At 45.6% G+C, this 20,456-nt stretch overlaps 2 protein-coding genes across 2 annotated transcripts in view; both read right to left on the bottom strand.

The window, feature by feature from the left end:
* Positions 1–20,456, bottom strand: part of LOC147115344 (TPR and ankyrin repeat-containing protein 1-like) — a 136,084-nt gene that overhangs the window by 34,647 nt on the left and 80,981 nt on the right. The gene's annotated exons all lie outside the window — the stretch shown is intronic.
* Positions 7–16,511, bottom strand: LOC147115345 (uncharacterized). Its single transcript, XM_085993814.1, has 4 exons — positions 16,239–16,511; positions 15,380–15,549; positions 4,268–4,404; positions 7–910 (listed from the first exon to the last, which is right to left on the bottom strand). The coding sequence occupies exons 2-4, from the start codon at positions 15,383–15,385 to the stop codon at positions 757–759; spliced, it is 297 nt and encodes a 98-aa protein (XP_085849940.1). The 5' UTR covers positions 15,386–15,549; positions 16,239–16,511; the 3' UTR covers positions 7–756.

Below are 20,456 nucleotides of genomic sequence, written 5' to 3'. Positions count from 1 at the left end.
ATGTTACAGTGCATGTGAATTGAGTGTGGAGGAGCCTTTACCTGTTTTTGTCCGATAAAACGCCTGGAGATGTTTTTATACATTAACCGTGCTATATATATTTTTTTATTCGTTCTCTAATTGCCATTTCAGAGGCGCAGTTAAGAGTCAACCACATTGCGGTGGGTCTGGAGTCACATATAGGCCAGACCGGGTAAGGGCGGCAGATTCCCTTCGCTAAAGGACATTAACGAACCAGATGGGTTTTTACGACAATTCGATAGTTTCATGGATACTGACGTAAGAAAACTACTAGGCACTTGGTCTAAGCGTTAAACAAAGCTTTAATCAACTGTTTCACAACATGGAAGTCTAGTCGTGTCCTTCACTAGTTCCTGTTAAGAAAGTCCTGCGCAAGCTGGGCCCGTGCCCGAGTATTTATACTCTCCCTGGACAGCGCCACCCGCAGGGCGCATCATTTCATAAGTCTTTCTTTTATGAATGACTGATTTATGTCAGTTACCATTATTGATACTAGCTTTTTATTCCAGATTTACTTAATTAACTGAATTGAAATTCCCCAGCTGCCGTGGTGGGATTTGGATCATTAGTCCAGACCTTCTGGATTACTAGCCCAGTGACATTACCACTATGCCACCGTTCGCGATATAGTTGTTAGGAAACACAAATAACCATGCAACCTAAATTAACAGCCTTGTGTGTAACACAGGTTCCCTGTACGCCTCACACTTCAACACATACACCAACTCACCATGATCAACGCCATGAGATAGTGAGATATACACACACATTTACCTTGATATAAGTAGCATCCATGGCAGTAGCATAATGTGCAGATTCAAAAGCATGTTGCCACATTTCCAGGTTATAAAGGGCATTCGACCTGTTGCAGAATAGCACAGCCAGCTCCCTAGAAACAGAACGTCTTCGTTAACTTAAAACATGAGCGAGAAGACAAAATTATGTAGAAATTACAAGACGGAAATGGACCATTAGGGAGGGAGGGAGAGAGAAAAACACAAACTGGGGGAGGAAGAGAGACAAACACAAACTGAGGGAGGGAGGGAGAGAAACACAAACTGGGGGAGAGAGAGACAAACAAACTGAGGGAGGGAGAGAGCGACACATACACAAACTGGGAGAGAGAAAGAGAAACTGGGGGAGAGAGAGACAAACAAACTGAGGGAGGGAGAGAGCGACACATACACAAACTGGGAGAGAAAGAGAAACTGGGGGAGGGAGGGAGAGAAACACAAACTGGGGGAGGGAGAGAGTGACACATACACAAACTGGGAGAGAGAAAGAGAAACTGGGGGAGGGAGGGAGAGAAACACAAACTGGGGGAGGGAGAGAGCGACACATACACAAACTGGGGGAGAGAGCGACACATACACAAACTGGGAGAGAGAAAGAGAAGCTGGGGGAGAGAGAGACAAACAAACTGAGGGAGGGAGAGAGCGACACATACACAAACTGGGAGAGAGAGAGAGAAACTGGGGGAGGGAGGGAGGGAGAGAAACACAAACTGGGGGAGGGAGGGAGAGAAACACAAACTGGGGGAGGGAGGGAGAGAAACACAAACTGGGAGAGAGAGAGAGAGAAACTGGGGGAGGGAGGGAGGGAGAGAAACACAAACTGGGGGAGGGAGGGAGAGAAACACAAACTGGGAGAGAGAAAGAGAAACTGGGGGAGGGAGGGAGAGAAACAAACTGGGGGAGGGAGGAGAGAAACACAAACTGGGAGAGAGAAAGAGAAACTGGGGGAGGGAGGGAGAGAAACACAAACTGGGGAGGGAGGGAGAGAAACACAAACTGGGAGAGAGAAAGAGAAACTGGGGGAGGGAGGGAGAGAAACACAAACTGGGGAAGAGAGAGAGAGAAACACAAACTGGAGAGAGAGAGAGAGAGAGAGAGAGAAACACAAACTGGGGAAGAGAGAGAGAGAAACACAAACTGGGGAGAGAGAGAGAGAAACACAAACTGGGGAGAGAGAGAGAGAGAGAGAAACACAAACTGGGGAGAGAGAGAGAGAGAGAGAGAAACACAAACTGGGGAGGGAGAGACAAACACAAACTGGAGAGAGAGAGAGAGAAACACAAACTGGGGGGAGAGAGAGAGAAACACAAACTGGGGAAGAGAGAGAGACAAACACAAACTGGGGAGGGAGAGAGAAACACAAACTGGGGAGGGAGAGTTCCTGTCGGCCTGTGTTGTGCGCTGTTGTATAACGTTCCGGGAGTCGGGCACGCTCTGGTGTTGTTGGGAGGATTGAGCCAGACCCTCTCTGAAGCTGGGCTTCAGTGGTGAGGTGCGGGAGTCAGTGAATTGAATTAGGTTTGGTTTTGGTTTTATTTACTAGGTTTATAACTTGCTGTGTATCGTAAAACGTCAGACAATCGTACGAAAACTTCAGTTCGAAGTTATTTATATTGATGATGTTTTGTTGAATCAGTGAATTTACCTGCCGCTTCTCATTCATCACATTACTTATCATTAAATCTTTCTATTCTTGTGTTCTTTCTTTGATTTATAAATTATGTTATTCATCTCACTACAAAACAGTCAAATATTCTATTCAGGACTTGGTGACATGGAGACACTCAGCTAAGGTAAATGCAGTAACATCTGCAAACAATGAGCAAATGTCATGTGATCAAATATGATGCGATTAGCATGAGTGGTGTCACGTGATCAAACACCATGTGATCAAATGTCACATGATCAAATCTCCAGGAATACATCAAACCCGAGCTGGTAACCCAAGGCTGATGGTGATAGGAGAGGGGACTGCACAAGCTGGGGTGGGCTGAAGGAGGTTAGAGAGACAGGCAGGGACGAGGCCACTGAGTTATTTAAATCGCTCAGACATAAGGACAATTCTACGGCTTCTGATGAAATCCTGGTTCTGCTAGTTAAAAACAAAAAGCATTTTTATTTCTGACCGGTAAAAGATTTTCTGTGTTCAAGCGCCATAAAGTGTTGTAATTTAATTTACTGTGCGAGTCAGTGCTTTCCAGAGGGGAGCAAACTGAAAACAGAGACAACTTTCAGCTAGAGCACTGGAAGAGTTGAGCAGGCCCCATCATCCGATCACTGTCCAGTAACTGCTGCTGTTTGGAGGGGCCATTACTCACTGAGCCTCGGCAGGCTATTAAAGCGCCACCACTGCTGGGAGGGTGGAATTACAATGTTTATACAGGCAGTTGCCATTATAAGTGTAGACATAGGAATTTATAATGGAAAATGTTGGCACAAAAGTGTGACAATGGGAAGTAAGGTTCTGTAGACAGAAAGTGCATGCAGGTGTTAACTTTTTAATATATTATAGGTATATACATATTACAGTTATAAATATTGTATAAAAACATCCGAGATGAGAGGGAGGAGACAGCGAGCACATGTGCAGGTACATACACAAAGAGAATGAATAATTAAATTGAAATACTGTTCCTTTATCAACTGTCAATCTCAATTAATGTTCTGTGAAATGCAGCAGTCAAGCGGTACAGTAGGGATTATTGTGTGATAATCTCATCTTGGGAGTTACAGCACATTTATGGAGCAGTGTTTCTCCGAATCGACAGCGACTTATACCTGGCCACGGTGCGCTTCATTTTAATGCTGTTCAATAAACTGAAGTAAGTATCAATTATCACACAATTCACCCAAATGTTCACACGTTTGAAAAAACCGTGCAACGTGTTGAAGCATGTAGGCCGAGCGTCACATCAAGAGCTGACGTATAAGAACATAAGAAATAGGAGCAGGAGTAGGCCACTCGGCCCCTCGAGCCTGCTCCCCCATTCAATAAGATCATGGCTGATCTTGGGCTCAAAGCCACTCCCCCGCCCGCCCGCTCCCCATAACCCCTTCACTCCCTTATCTTGCAAATTGTATGCTTTATCCCTCCGCACAAAAATTCACTGCAGGAGCAGCCCCCCACCCCCCGTGTTCTCACAGCAGTGCACCAGAGATATCAAGTTCCGAGATGGAGGGGGGGACGAAGGATGGAAACGGCAAACAACAGGCAGCCCCCGAGTGGCCAGCTCACTCAATGGCACAGGCAAGGAGCGAAATGTTTTGCTCAGCCTCCTGCCACAAGCCCCAATAGAGGGATTTGATTCCAAAATAGAAATCACAGCCCTGCAACCCATTTTATATTGACCCTCCTCGGCACTCTACTGAAACCTGGAGGAAGGACGCTGATGGGAAGGGCCACATTACGGGAATCCTGTGCAACATCTCCAAACTCAAAAAACAATTCTTACCTCCCGAATGGCTGCAAACTCTGCAGGATGTGCAAAGCTTCATCATATTTCTGGATTGCAACATGGTAATGCCGTTGTCTAAATGCTTCATTTCCGATACCTTTCAGTTGATTTGCAAGTAGAATCAGCTCCATTCTCTAACAGAAAAAAATGAATACATTCAAAATGTTGTTACCGTGACCCATCAGCCTCCTTTCTAGTGAATACTACAATAAAAGGTCTTGGATACTTTCGAGGGGCTTTTATATTGCTTGAGACGCGCGCTAGTTCTGCTGGGTTCCCGAGTGTGGACGGGTGGGTGTTACACAGCTAAATATAAAACTGCCCAGACTCACCAAAGCCAGCTGCCAGGAAGACAGTTTTTAGCTGGTGGATAATATATAGGTTGAATGTTTTATATTATAAGAACATAAGAAATAGGAGCAGGAGTAGGCCAATCGGCCCCTCGAGCCTGCTCCGCCATTCAATAAGATCATGGCTGATCTGATCCTAACCGCCAATCCACTATCACAGAACCATCTCCTGAATCTAACAGAATTAGACACACGAAATAGGAGCAGGATCAGGCTACACGGCCCCTGGGCCCGCTCCGCTACCCACAGGGCCATGACCGATCCGAACCTAGACTCATGTCCAATTTCCTGCCCGCTCCCAGTAACCTTTAATTCCCTTTACTTCTAGGAAACTGTCTATTTCTGTTTTAAATTTATGTAATGATGTAGCTTCTACAGCTTTTTGGGGCAGCATATTCCATGGACCTACCACCCTCTGAGTGAAGTAGTTCCTCCTCATCTCAGTTTTGAAAGAGCAGCCCCTTATTCTAAGGCTATGCCCCCTAGTTCTAGTTTCACCCATCATCGGGAACATCTTCCCTGCTTCCACCCGATCCAACCCCTTCACAATCTTATATGTTTCAATAAGATCGCCTCTCATTCTTCTGAACTCCAATGAGTAGAGTCCCAATCTACTCAACCTCTCCTCGTATGTCCATCCCCTCATCCCCGGGATTAACCGAGTGAACCTTCTTTGTACTGACTCGAGAGCAAGTATGTCCTTTCTTAAGTATGGACACCAAAACTGTACGCAGTATTCCAGGTGCGGTCTCACCAATACCTTGTACAACTGAAGCAATACCTCCCTATTTTTATATTCTATCCCCCTAGCAATGAAAGCCAACATTCCATTGGCCTTCTTAATCACTTGCTGCACCTGCATACTAACCTTTTGAGTTTCGTGCACCAGGACCCCCAGATCCCTTTGTACTTCAGTACTTTCCAGTTTCTTGCCATTAAGATAATAACTTGCTCTACGATTTTTCCTGCCAAAGTGCATAACCTCACACTTTCCAGTATTGTATTCCATCTGCCAAATCTTTGCCCACTTACTTAGCCTGTCTATGTCCCCTTGCAGGTTTTTTATGTCCTCCTCACTCACTACTTTCCCTCCCATCTTAGTATCATCTGCAAACTTTGATATGTTACACTCGGTCCCCTCCTCCAAATCGTTAATATAGATTGTAAAGAGTTGGGGACCCAGCACTGACCCCTGCGGAACACCACTAGTTACTGATTGCCAGTCTGAGAATGAACCATTTATCTCAACTCTCTGCCTTCTGTTAGATAGCCAATCCTCTATCCATGCCAGAATATTACCCCCAATCCCGTGATTTTTTATCTTAAGCAATAATCTTTTGTGTGGCACCTTGTCAAATGCCTTTTGGAAGTCTAAATACACTACGTCCACTGGTTCCCCTTTATCCACCCTATACGTTACTTCCTCAAAGAACTCCAGCAAATTTGTCAAACATGACTTCCCCTTCATAAAACCATGCTGACTTTGTCCTATTAAATTATGATTATCCAAATGTCCTGTTACTGTCTCCTTAATAATGGACTCCAAAATTTTACCTACCACAGATGTTAGGCTAACCGGTCTATAGTTTCCAGCCTTCTGTCTACTGCCCTTTTTAAATAAGGGTGTTACATTTGCAGTTTTCCAGTCTGCCGGGACCTTTGCCGAGTCCAGGGAGTTTTGGAAAATTATTACCAATGCATCCACAATCCCTACCGCCACTTCCCTCAAGACCCTAGGATGTAAGCCATCAGGTCCAGGTGATTTATCCGCCTTGAGTCCCATTATTTTACCGAGTACCACTTCCTTCGTGATTTTGATCGTGTTTAGCTCCTCCCCCCCGTCAGCCCCGTTTGTCCAGTGTTGGGATATTCTTAGTGTCTTCTACTGTAAAGACTGATGTAAAATATTCATTCAGTGTTTTTGCCATCTCCATATTTCCCACCATTAATTTCCCGGTCTCATCCTCTAAGGGACCAACATTTACTTTAGCCACCCTTTTTCTTTTTATTATAACTATAAAAACTCTTACTATCTGTTTTTATATTTTTTGCTAATTTACTTTCATAATCTATCTTCCCTTTATTAATCAATCTTTTTGTTATTTTTTGCTGTCTTTTAAAGTTTTCCCAATCCTCTATCCTCCCACTAGATTTGGCTACCTTATATGCCCTTGTTTTTAGTCGAATACTATCCTTAATTTCTTTACTTAGCCACGGATGGCTGTCTTTTCTTTTACACCCTTTTCTTCTCAGTGGAATATATTTTTTTTGGAAGTTGTAAAATAACTCCTTAAATGTACACCACTGATCATGTATCGTCTTACCCTTTAATCTATTTTCCCAATCCACTCTACTCAATTCCGCTCTCATACCTTCATAGTCTCCTTTATTCAAGCTTAGCACACTTGTTTGAGATCCAACCTTCTCACCCTCTAATTGAATATGGAATTCAACCATGTTATGGTCACTCATTCCAAGGGGATCCTTTACTGGGACATTTTTAATTAATCCCGTCTCGTTACACAGGACCAAATCTAAGGTTGCTTGCCCCCTGGTCGGTTCAGTTACATACTGCTCAAGAAACCCATCCCTAATACACTCAATGAACTCATCCTCAAGGCAGCCCTGCCCAATTTGATTTGTCCAATTAATATGATAGTTAAAATCCCCCATAATTATAGATGTTCCCTTATTACAAGCCTCAACTATTTGTACGGCATAGAAACAGGCCATTCGGCCCAACCAGTCCATGCTGGTGTTTATGCTCCACTCGAGCCTCCTCCCGTCTTTCCTCATCTAAATCTATCAGCATAACCCTCGATTCACTTCTCCCTCATATGCTTGTCGAGCCTCCCCTTAAATGTATCTGTACTATTCGCTTCAACCACTCCCTGTGGTAGCGAGTTCCACATTCTCACCACTCTTTGGGTTATATATTCCTTATAACGGCAACTTCTCCTCTTGTGGAGTGACACGATTTGCTAATTAGCTACTTTCCATGACACCCCAAACAAGTCAACATAAAGAGAGAGACAGGTAGTGAAGCCCAGAGAAAAGAACAAACTTCAATTTATATAGCACCTTTCACATCCTCAGAAAATGCCAAAGCACTTCACAACCAATTAATTTCTTTCAAGTGTAGTTACTGTTATGTAGGCAAGCGCGGCAGCCAAATTGCACACATCAAGGTCCCACAAACAGCAATGTGATATTGACCAGATAATCTGATTTTGTTATGTTGATTAAGGGATAAATAGTGGCCAGGACATCGGGTAATAACTCCCCTGCTCTTCTTCGAAATAGTACCATGGGATCTTTTATGTCCACCTGAGAGAACAGGCGGGGCCTCGGTTTAACATCTCATCCGAAAGACGGCACCTCCGACAGTGCAGCACTCCCTCAGCACTGCACTGGAGTGTCAGCCTAGATTTGTGCTCAAGTCCCTGGAGTGGGACTTGAACCCACAACCTTCTGACTCGGAGGCAAGTGTGCTGCCCACTGAGCCACAGCTGACACTGGGGAAGTATACAACAACCTGTATTTATGTAGTACCTTTAAAGAATTACACGTCAGACATTGTTGTACAGAAGTGTACTAATTAGGAGAGGTGACCAAGAGAGTGGCGGAGGAGATGGGTTTGGAGAATGATTTTCAAGGAGGGGACAGAGGTAGCAAGGAGGAAGGGTTTTAGGGCGGGGGCTCTAGAGAGGCAGGGCTGAGATGGTTCAAAGTTTTGCCACTGATGGTGGGACGGGATAGGGGAGGCTCGGCTCGGGTCAGAGTGCCAAAGGGCACAGGCAGAGACAGAGGGCTGGAGGAAACTGGAGACAGGATGGGCCGAGGTCATCCAGGGGTTTACAATACAGTCGAGGATTCTGAATTCAATTCACTGGAGAACAAGAAGCCAATGGAGGTCAGTGAGAATGAGCAAGTGGGCAAGTTACAGCTTTGCTATATTTAGAACATATTAAAGTTTGGCACAATTGAATGGGGTGACTATGCAATATATCCTGCATATTTTATGCTGCTCATTTAGTAAAAGATATGTAGTTACAAACATTAAACTCGAAATTAAATAGAAAGACATACATAATTAAAGGTGTAACAAGAGCCTCAAAAAACTAGCTGAAGTATTTGCCACTCGATGCATTTACAGTGGAACTTTTATGCAAATACTGGTTTCAAGATTAACTTCACGTCATTCAAGTTAACGGCCTTGTATTTTGTATTGAGCAATTCCAAGCTGGCTGCTTCCATTGTTACTCTGCATCTCTTTGTTAAGGTGGGTGATTACAGCACAGGACTTGCGCTGCGCACACACCCGCTTATTTGAACACATTTCCCCAGCATTTCCAAACAATTAAACCAAGACAAAATAAAATCCAACCTGTGCTCGCACGAACACCAATTACAATAAATTTAAAAATGAGAAGGGTTTCTGCAACTCTATTTGCAGAAGCACAAGGTGGGGGGGCAGTCGATTTAGCACATCTGGGGCAAAGCTTTGCATGATGAGAACATTTACTGGGAATTCAAGTGTGAAAGTTAGCGCACAATTTAGTTCCCCCGCCCCCCTCCTCCTGATTGTTCCTTTGCACTCGCCTAAAAACTGTAACAAGTTTGAATGACTGCCTCAGGTGAAGCTAATCTAAACGAGTTTAGTGTTTTATTTAAAGTTCTTAATTTGGGCCAACTTCAAAAGAATTTAAAAATGAGTTCCAATTACGCCAGCTGAGTAACATTGTGGAGTAAGTTCGTCAACGTTGGACGCCGAGAAGGATTACAAGAATTACTACGACTGAATGCTAATGAAACCGGCACCGGCAATGAGGCTGGGTGATTGGAGTCACAGCATGAAATATCCAAGGGTAAATTTGGCAAGACTGGGTGTTTGCCAATGATGTTTGCTGAATGGAGCTCGGATCAGAAAGGTCAGCAGGCCAATTCTCCGAGCCTCTGATCTTCTGCTGATTAAAAATTCAACATAAAAAAAGCTGAAGAGAGAGAGAACTGTGAATCAACAATTGCAACATCAGTTCAGACCCAGTTTCTGTTTCTATTTCTCCGAGTCATCTTCCTTCCTCTCTCCACTCAGTTTGTCTTTCCTGGTTTCGATTACAGTCCTCTCCTCCTATTCCATTCTTAGTTACTCTTTCTCCTCGCAGTTTCTAATTTCCCCCATCTCCAACATTTTTTCGAACCCTTCCTCCCTCTTCTGTTTGTTCCCTCACTTTGTTTCAGATTTCCTACTTGGTCGCTCTCCGCCACCCACTGAGTTTCTGCTCTGCCTCTCGGTCAGGTTACTGTACTTCAGTTTGCATTCTCTCTCCTTCCCTCCCAGTTCTCAATTGCGAGATCCTTTCTCTTACAAATGACTTGCCTACTAACCCCCTTGAAAATGTTTTAAAGTCAAAATAGTCAAACTATCCGCAAGCTACAGCCATATTAAAAGAAAAATCTGAACATGGCAACTAGAGAAAGTGCAATGGGATGTCACTGAACTTAATTCGTGTACTAGTGCCAACATGCTATAAGGTTAAAAAGAAGCATTGCAGTTAAAACAACATGCTTTTAATGGGATGCGCTTAATTCATCACCTTAAAGTGATCCCACTGAAGGAACACAGAACTGAAGATTCAGCAGACTCCAGTCTAAACATCACTAGTTGCAGAATGTAAAATGTGATAAGTCAAGGACGCAATAACCGAGACCAGAACAGTCATTTGTTTTAATGACTGTACGCTAGGCAAAGATATGTTTGTTAGTTCATTATACGGGATTGCCTCCCTCTTTCCTTGATATGATCCTGTGAGGAACAAATGCGCGAGTAGTCACGTACGTGTGATTTTAGGGCTTAAACCGTGAATTGAGGACCTCCGGAAACATGCAAGTTAAGATAGTCACAGGTTAGGATACTGGAGTCTCCCAGATCACGATAACTTATAATACGTTTATGTCTATTGCATGTAGCTCACAAAAAGACCTTGGCCCATAATTTGCAGTCAGCAGCGAAGCAAAGGCCTTCGTCACTGGCACTGAAGTAAACTTCCCACAAAGATCTCACGATCTGTGGCCAGAGGTTCGGCTTTTCCGACGTGCAGCTGAAATCAACGTAGTCTAGTGGGAATCCACCAGTGCGAGCTGCTGTGATGTCAACAAGCTGTCTAAGCAGCCAATCACAATGCAGAATTCTCTCAGACCGAGAACCAGGAATTAGAAAGCACTAATAATCACTTTTTTAAAAAATTAGAGCAAAATAAAGATTTTTTTTTATACATACACTGGGTTAAGGTAGAAGCTGAAATATCATGAACAAACTTTAAAAAATATATATATTTTATTAAATTTAAAATCTAATAATTTTTTTACTTAATGGAGAAATTTGACGTTCCACCGGTGTAAAGTTAGTTCTTCAGGGCCAGAACAGTTGTTTATCAGCAGTTGTTACTCAGATCGTCGTTAAAAACCCAGTTACACCTTATTTGAACGGGTCAACATTTTACGGAGTTTCGAACAGCGATATTTGTTCGGAAAAGGGGGAGTTTAAGTCAGATCAGTTAATACACTGATCGCAGGCTCTTTTGGGGGGGGGGGGGGGATGGAGTGGGCGCAGCGGCGGGGCACGGCGCAGCCTGTGTCGGAGCCGTGAATGACAGACCGCAACTTAAGGATTTCTGCGTTAGGCTGCGCCTGCGCTACATCCTGAAGTTGCCGTCAGTTTCAAAGGCGAAATGACGGTGGACGTTGACAGTTCGCTGTCACCAGGACCGCACGTGTCCGGGCCCTTATGTCGTGGAGTGTTTCACTGCATCTATTATTTAAGAGCTATAAAAAAGATCTATCACAAGACAGTCTAACACCATCAACTTAAAAATATGCTCTCCAAACACAAACCAAGTTTGGGCAAGCAAAGTCACCTTTTAATTATGTTAGGTATTTTTCAACAGTTTAAGTGAACATCTAAGTAATGTGTTAAAAATCATATTTGCATGCATGATAGATTCCTATGTCCACATTTAGAATGTAAACTGCCAATGTAAACTTGTCACAACGCATTACCGGCACCCGGCTACCGACCATAGAACATATATATCAGAAACGCTGCCTATGGAGGGCACGGTCCATCATCAAAGACCCTACCCACCCCAGCCACAGTCTGTTCACCCTCCTGCCATCTGGGAGACGCTACAGATGCATTCGCACTCGTACGACCAGATTTAGGAACAGCTTCTTTCCCAGGGCTGTCATCCTACTGAACTCCACAAATAAACACTAAAGCCTGCACACCTGCCGATGCACTTTATTATGGTCATATTTATGCTAATATATATGTACAAATGTATGTTGAAATGTTTAAGTGTCCTAATCCAAATTGAACACTCTTGGGAACCGCAAGCCTACATTTCGTTGTACTGCACTTGTGCACTAACAATGACAATAAAAGTTGATTTGATTTGATTTGATTTGAGGTGATGCAGCACTGCCACTGGAGAAAAGTTATAATTACAGCGTGGCTAATTTACATAGCAGTTTCCATTATAAATGTAGATCTATGAATGTACAATGAAAATATAAAAATAAGGAATGTATAAACTAAAAACGGGAATCGAATTACATCTACGTACGATTGGAAATTCAAAATAACAACAGAGAATGCTGGAAAAACTCAGCAGGTCAGGCAACATCCGTGGAGAGAAATTTGAGTTGATGTTTTGGGTTGAAACCCTTCTTCAAAACTGGAAAGAAAATAAAAAGATCGAAGGCAAAGCTGCGATCGAACAAAAGAAGTAAAAGAGACAATAAAAGGTATGCGAAGCCAGATGAGATGGTAATGGGCCCGTGGAGACAAAAGGCAGCTGAGATTAGGTGTGAAGTGTACTGGCAGGATAAGGACAGCTGCCAGGTGAGAGAGAGAAACAAAAGGAAAGGGGGGGGGGGGGGGGAAGAGAAAAAAAGGACCCAAAACAAAGGGGTGGAAAAAATTAAAAGGAAAAATGTAATAGGGGCCGAGGTTATGATCTGAAATTGTTGAACTCGATGTTGAGTCCGGAAGGCTGTAAAGTGCCTAATCGGAAGATGAGGTGCTGTTCCTCGAGTTTACGTTGAGCTTCCGTGGAACAATACAAGAGGCCGAGGACGGCGAGGTCCGAGTGGGAATGGAGCGGTGAATTAAAATGACAGGCGACCGGAAGCTCGGGGTCCCCCTTACGGACTGAACGGAGGTGTTCCGCAAATTGACCGCTGCGACACCCAAACCAACATTTGATCTGGACTGTGTGTGCAATTCCAGGCTAGATCGTCTAGTCACATATTAAAAGTCTTGCATCTCGTGTGCACTTCATGTAAACACCCTACTTATTTCCTGTTGCAGTTTAGTGTATCCTCTTGACACACTGTGAGCAATGCCACATGGGAAATCTGCTGGTATAGTGCCCTTACTGTTTATAGAAATCCTAATAAGTAAAGGCCGCTACAGTGTCACACTTTGCTGAGATTCCAGTGGCGGTATTGTGCAAGTTACAGACAAGGCCTGAAGATCGACAACAGAAACTTGTCAGGGTCACAGAGAACATGGCTAACTTATGAAAACCGGCCTCAGATAAGATAGGCGACTTTTTAACTCAAATTTTCTGAGGAATAAATGCCTCTACATTTTGAAGCCAACCACGACAGCATTCATCAAGAACATTAATCGATGCTCATTTTGCTAAAAAAAACAACTGGTCCACATATGCCAAAATAAAAAATCACAATTTGGTCACCAACAAGTCTGTGGTTGCATTTGGTAAAATGTTATGCCGTCACTTGTCCCGTTAGATCGCTCACTACCCGTGATATTCTCTGTTGGCCATTTGCCATCTCATAAAAATTCTGTCCACTGCAGCTGGTATTTTTGTTAGTCTGACGCTCAAAAAAATGTGGGCTTTTTTTTTTAAACATAAAAGTTTATGGAGAGGGATCTAATAGAGGTTTTCAGAATCATGACAGGTTCTGAGAGAGTAAGTTGGCAAATCAGTTAGGTATGATCTGTTCTTTTTGGTCTATTGAAAATAGCTAGTTTACAGGACTTTACAGTCTGTTTCACTGTTGAATCTTTGACTTACCAATAAAGCTTATTAAAGACGACTGTGTTTGTGGAGTGCCTCGAGAGTTCAGAACCCAATTATAAGTCTATACTTTAGAGACCGGTGTAACAAAATTAGTCAACAACCTCCAGGATCCAACCTCTCCCCATTGCAACCTTTCTTCCCTGCTGTGGCCAGTGCTCCTGTTGAAGCTTGAAGAGACCTTCAAATGCACCATCCGACCTGCCTGCTTTCTCCTCCCTTCCTTCGTTTCATAGAAGGATACAGCACAGAAGGCGGCCATTCGGCCCATCATGCCTGTGCCGGCTCTTTGAAAAGAGCTCTCCAATTAGTCCCACTTCCCCTCATTGCTGTCTGCGAGGGGGTTGCTGTGCGCAAATTGGCCGCCGCGTTTCCTACACTAAAAGCATGGCCGTGCTTTGAAAGCACTTCATGGGCTGCGACGCGCATTGGGACGTCCTGTGATTGTGAAAAATACGAGTCTGTCTCCGTCTGCCAGTCAGAGGCAGCAGTGGAGAAAAAATGACTGGCTCCCCCTGCGATGGTGAGGCATCTGATCGAAGGAGCGACCCCGCAGAGGCGGACTTGGATCAGACTGTGCCATCGTAGAATTGCAGAATAGTACAGCACAGAAGGAGGCCGTTCGGCCCATCGAGTCGGTGCCGGCTCTTTCGCAGAGCAATCCAGTCAGCCCCACCCCCCTCCTGCTCTTTCCCCATATCCCTGCAATGTTTCTCCTTCAAGTATTTTTCCCAATTCCCTTTTGAAAGCTGCTACTGAATCTGCTCTGCACCCTTTCCAGAGCCTTGACATCCTTCCTACAGCGTGAAATCAAAGTGCAGCACATTGTCTCCACCTCTAACTTCTCTCCCAGGACTTCAAAACTGTGGAACTCCTAAATTCCCACAGTAGAGGCCAATTCATGAAATATATTCAAGAAGGAGTTGGATATATTTCTTAAGGCTAAAGGGATCAAAGGATATGGGGAGAAAGCAGGGATAGGGTACTGAATTTGGATGATCAGCCATGATCTCACTGAATGGCGGAGCAGGCTCGAGGGGCCGAATGGCCTACTCCTGCTCCTATCTTCTACGTTTCTATGTTTCTATGTCTTCCCTCCGTCCCCCCCCCCCCCACCTTCCTAAATCATCCCCCTCCCCCAAACAATCTTCAGGCTTTTAAAAGCCAAGTCAAGCATCACAATCACAGTTTCCAGATTCACCTCATCTCTTTGCCAAACTTGCACTACAGGTATAACAACAGAAAATGCTGGAGAAACTCAGTAGGCCAGGCAACATCCGTGGAGAGAAAATAGATTCGACGTTTCGGGTCTAACCCTTTTTCAAAAAGGGTTTTGAAAAAGGGTTAGACCCGAAACGTTGACTCTAATTTCTCTCCACGGATGTTGCCTGGCCTGCTGAGTTTTTCCAGCATTTTCTGTTGTTATTTCAGATTTCCAGCATCTGCAGTATTTTGCTATCGCACTACAGGCGTCAAGAAACTGGCATCAACCAACAGACAATCTGCCCAGAATCAGCCTCCACCTTCCACCTGCATTCAGTTTGGAGACAGGGCACCATCCGCTCAAACATGACAACCCGCCGACGTTTTTAAAGAAACGGTTGCAGAAATATTTACACTCACTAAGAAGAAAAAAAATGATAATGAATTACCTGCATTCTGGAAGCTGTAGTCCAAAGACCACATGCCGTCGGAACGCTCCAAGCCCAGGACTTTGGTCCTTTTATTTTTTATTTGCGGGCTTGTCTGGTTTGAATTTCCTGGGCCTGCAGGTTTGAGAAGGGCTGTTCTTAGCCGTGCTGGTTCACTGGTAGATAAAACCCTAAATCAGAGCACCGACATCAGTTGGCATCAGCAGCTGGAGATATTTTTTTATAAAAGCCAACTTTATACGGCCCAGGGGTCTGCTCGGGGGCACTAAACCACACACACCGGTTAGAAAAGGCTTACAGATCCCAGAATATCCGCTGGGGAAAAGGGTAATAAACCCCGGCACCCATCCTCAGCAAGTTCCCAGTCTTACTACTGGGTGCATGGATTTGATCAATGTGGCCCGGCCCCCTTCCCCCCCCCGCGCCCCCGCCCCAGGGCAACAACAACAACGGAAAAAAACCCGGGCAAAGAGAAAACAAGCAACTGGCCAGGAAACTGAGCACCGCCGGTTTTGCAAAGTGACAGCGGAAGTTGGTTTAAAATGCTGGGCTCGGTGTGGGGGGGGCTGGAGAGGGGGGGCAGAGGCAGAGAGGTGGAGGGGGGCGGTGAAGAGGGGGGCAGGTGGAGGTGGAGGGGGGCAGTGGGGGGAGGAGGTGGAGAGGGGGGAGAGAGACACAGACAGAGAGGCGGGGGGAGGGGGAGGAGAGGGAGAGGGGGAGAGAGAGGGAGAGGGGGAGAGAGAGAGAGAGAGAGAGAGGGAGAGGGAGAGCCCGAGCACTCGCAGCTGGCAGACTTCAGGGAGGAGCCGCACTGGGGGCCAGTAAGGGGGTTCAACACCTGCCCAAAGCCTCCTCTTACCTGCTGGGGCTGCTCACTGCTGTCTCTGCTCCAGACCCAGACACTGCTCTAGACCCAGCCCAGCCTCTGCCCACAGGACTCTGCAGCCACGTCATTCCCAGGAAAACAAAACTTTAAAAAAAAATCCAACATAAACAAACCACACGTGGAAGTTTCAATTTCAACAAAAAAACAAAGAGCCCGCCCCACAGGCAGCCTCCCCTTCCCTGCAGTCGCTGTGTTCAATGTGGAAACTCAGAACTTGCTGCAAGCTTTCACTTTCCAATCCTGCACCCAAAGAGCCTGTGAAATCTCACCAGAGAAAGGCCTGCTCAACCTGCTGGCGAATAAAAGGCTTCAGCAAAGCTGCAAGTTGAGCTCAGGGGGAAGATCGTCATCACGTCAGTCAGTTATGTTAAAACCACACCATTCCTCTCCCTCCCAGGCAGGAAACAAAATGTGCTCTTCTCACTAGAACTGTGCACTCACCCGAAGGAGAGAGAAACATTTCAACAACAACAACCACCTGCATTTATACAGCGCCTTTACCTGAGTAAAACGTCCCAAGGTGCTTCACAGGAGCGTTTTCAGACTAGATTTGACACTGAGCCACCTAAGGAAATATTAGGACAGGTGCTTGGTCAAGAGGTACATCGGATATACGGGACAGAAACAGGCCATTCGGCCCAACCAGTCCATGCCGGCGTTTATGCTCCACTCGAGCCTCCTCCAGTCTTTCTTCATCTAACTCTATCAGCATAACCCTCTATTCCCTTCTCCCTCACATGCTTGTCTAACTGCCCCTTAAATCCATCGATACTATTCGCTTCAACCACTCCCTGTGGTAGCGAGTTCCACATTCTCACCACTCTCTGGGTAAAGAAGTTTCTTCTGAATTTAGGTTTTAAGGAGCATCTTAAAAGGAGCAGAGGTTTCGTGAGTGAATTCCAGAGCGGAGGGCCATGGCAGCTGAAAGCACAGCCGTCAACGATCTCCAAAATGTCATCCTCTTTCTGAATAACTTTGGGCATAATTCCACGAGAAGTTCAGAGTTGATGCAAAGTGGGTTTGGCTTTTACACCTACACTAAATTAGGGCCCAGTCTGTCCTGCGAGCAGTGTTGCCAACTCTCTCAAATCCATTGCGAGACCTGTGATTTCAGAGTGAATCACTCGTGATCTCACGATGAAACGCCTACATTTCAGGATTTTGGGGGGGGGGGGAAACGTCGATTTGCACATGCACGAAAAAAATACTGCGACTGATATTAGTGAAATCACAAACAACTTCTTTAGCATTTGCAATTTTGCTTAAATGCCCGCCAGAGGAAATCTTTGACGGCGTTTACGATGTCATTGCACAGTGACCAGAGCAATACATCTTCTGTTGGCAACCATATTTGCCTTAAAACATCTGCAACCAGCCTATTGACCTATCAGTGGGCATTAACAGCGGTCTTCTAGAAGCCCTTTCAAAGCTGACAAAAGTCTGCCTCCGAGTAAAGCAGCGCTGGCTGATGGCTTCAGTGTCCGACGGCTTCAGTGTCCGACCATTCCCAGCTAAATGTGGCATTAAAACTAGCCGGGTGCTAGGTTTCTGCCGATTTTAGTTATCACTGCTTGGTAAGTAGTCCATAGAAGATGCTGAAACTTAGAGTGACGTTAAGAATGTGTTGAACTTGCTAATAGCCTACTGACTGCAAAATTCTACATCTGCAGTGGGATTGCAGCCACTGCTGCTGTATTATGGGTTTATATTTTGTTTTTGTTTGTAACACAAACAACGTTCCAATAATTAACTGCCATTTTAACAACTCGTTTCATTCTTTCCTGGTCTGTTGTGGTTTAATTACACTGGTACTTCGACGAGTGTTGAACACTGGCATTCAGGCTATGTTATCTCAAAGGAGGAAATTAATTAGACAGCAACCATAACTTGTATTTATATAGCGCCTTTAACGTAGTGAAATGTCCCAAGGCGCTTCACAGGAGCGATTATCAGACAAAATTTGACACCGAGCCACATAAAGATAAATTCGGGCAGGTGACCAAAAGCTTGGTCGAAGAGGTAGGTTTTAAGGAGCGTCTTAAAGGAGGAAAGAGAGGTAGCGAGGTGGAGAGGTTTAGGGAGGGAATTCCAGAGCTTGGGGCCGAGGCAACAGAAGGCACGGCCACCAATGGTGGAGCGATTATAATCAGGGATGCTCAAGAGGGCAGAATTAGAGGAGCGCAGACATCTCGGGGGGTTGTGGGGCTGGAGGAGATTACAGAGATAGGGAGGGGTGAGGCCATGGAGGGATTTGAAAACAAGGATGAGAATTTTGAAATCGAGGCGTTGCTTAACCGGCAGCCAATGTAGGTCAGTGAGCAGAGGGGTGATGGGTGAACTGGACTCGGTGCGAGTTAGGACACGGGCAGCCGAGTTTTGGATGAACTCAAGTTTACGTAGGGTAAAATGTGGGGGGCCAGTCAGGAATGCGTTGGAATAGTCAAGTCTAGAGGTAACAAAGGCATGGATGAGGGTTTCAGCAGCGGATGAGCTGAGGCAGGGGCAGAGACGGCCGATGTTACGGAGGTGGAAATAGACGATTTTTATTATACTGCAGATATGTGGTCGGAAGCTCATTTCAGGGTCAAATATGACACCAAGGTTGCGAACAGTGTTGTTCAGCCTCAAACAGATGTTAGGGAGAGGGATGGAGTCGGTGGCGAGGGAACGGAGTTTGTGGCGGGGACCGAAAACAATGGCTTCGGTCTTCCCAATATTTAATTGGAGAAACTTTCTGCTCATCCAGAACTGGATGTCGGACAAGCAGTCTGACAATTTAGAGACCGTGGAGGGGTCGAGAGAAGTGGTGGTGAGGTAGAGCTGGGTGTCGTCAGCGTACATGTGGAAACTGACACTGTGTTTTCGGATGATGTCACCAAGGGGCAACATGTAGATGAGAAATAAAAGGGGCCGAGGATCGATCCTTGGGGGACACCAGAGGTAACGATGCGGGAGCGGGAAGAGAAGCTGTTGCAGGTGATTCTCTGGTTATGATAAGATAGATAAGAATGGAACCAGGCGAGTGCAGTCCCACCCAGCTGGACGACGGTGGAGAGGTGTTGGAGAAGGATGGAGAGGTCAAACGTGTCAAAGGCTGCAGACAGGTCAAGAAGGACGAGGAGGGATAGTTTACCTTTATCACAGTCACAAAGCATGTCATTTGTGACTTTGATGAGAGCCGTTTCGGTACTGTGGCAGGGGCGGAAACCTGATTGGAGGGATTCAAACATGGAATTGCGGGAAACATGGGCACAGATTTGGGAGGCAACACGTTCAAGGTTTTTGGAGAGGAAAGGGAGGTTGGAGATGGGGCGGTAGTTTGCAAGGACGGAAGGGTTGGTTTTTTGAGGAGAGGGGTGATGACGGCAGATTTGAGGGAGAGGGGGACAGTACCTGAGGAGAGAGAACCGTTAACAATGTCAACTAACATGGGAGCCAGAAAAGGAAGTTGGGTGGTCAGCAGTTTGGTGGGAATAGGGTCGAGAGAGCAGGAAGTGGGTCTCATGGACAAGATGAGCACAGAGTGGTCATGAGGGGAGATCGGAGAGAAACTGGAGAAAGATGTGAATTCAGGGCTAGGGCGGGGGGGGGGGAACCTTAGAGAAAGTTTGGCCCAGTGGGCTAGGGGAAGGAAGGGAAGTGGCAGAGACAGCTGAACAGATGGTCTCAATCTTAGAGACAAAGAAGTCCATGAGCTCCTCATATTTGTTATCGGAGGCGAGGATGGAGGAGACAGAGGAGAGGGGTTTAAGAAGACGGTTAGCAGTAGAGAATAGACACTGGGGTTTATCTTTGCATTCCAGAATGATTCTGGAATAGTGAGCAATTTAGGCAGACGAGAGCAGGGCCCGACAATGCTTTACGTGGTCCAGCCAGATCTGGCGGTGAACGGCTAAACCAGTTGTCTGCCATATCCGTTCAAGTCTGCGTCCCTTGGACTTAAGGGAGCGAAGATGAGGGCCCTACCAGGGGGAACGGCCAGGCTGAGAGGGGTTAATTGTTTTAATAGGGACTAGGGCATCAAAGGTGGTGGTAAGCGGGGAAAGTGGTGGAAGGTATAGCCAGGCTTCATTTAAGGGTAAGGTGTCATCACCCCTCAGCCAGGTTTCTGTCAAGGCCATGAAGTTGATGCAATCATCCATGATAAGCTCATGGATGGCAAGGGCCTTGTTCGCAAGTGAACGAACATTC

Source organism: Somniosus microcephalus, chromosome 7 (genome assembly GCF_052327205.1).
Source record: "Somniosus microcephalus isolate GS21.2 chromosome 7, FLI_Smic_1.0, whole genome shotgun sequence".
NCBI classification, from domain to species: domain Eukaryota; kingdom Metazoa; phylum Chordata; class Chondrichthyes; order Squaliformes; family Somniosidae; genus Somniosus; species Somniosus microcephalus.
Note: the sequence above shows the minus strand (reverse complement) of the source record. Positions and strands in the feature narration are given on the sequence as shown.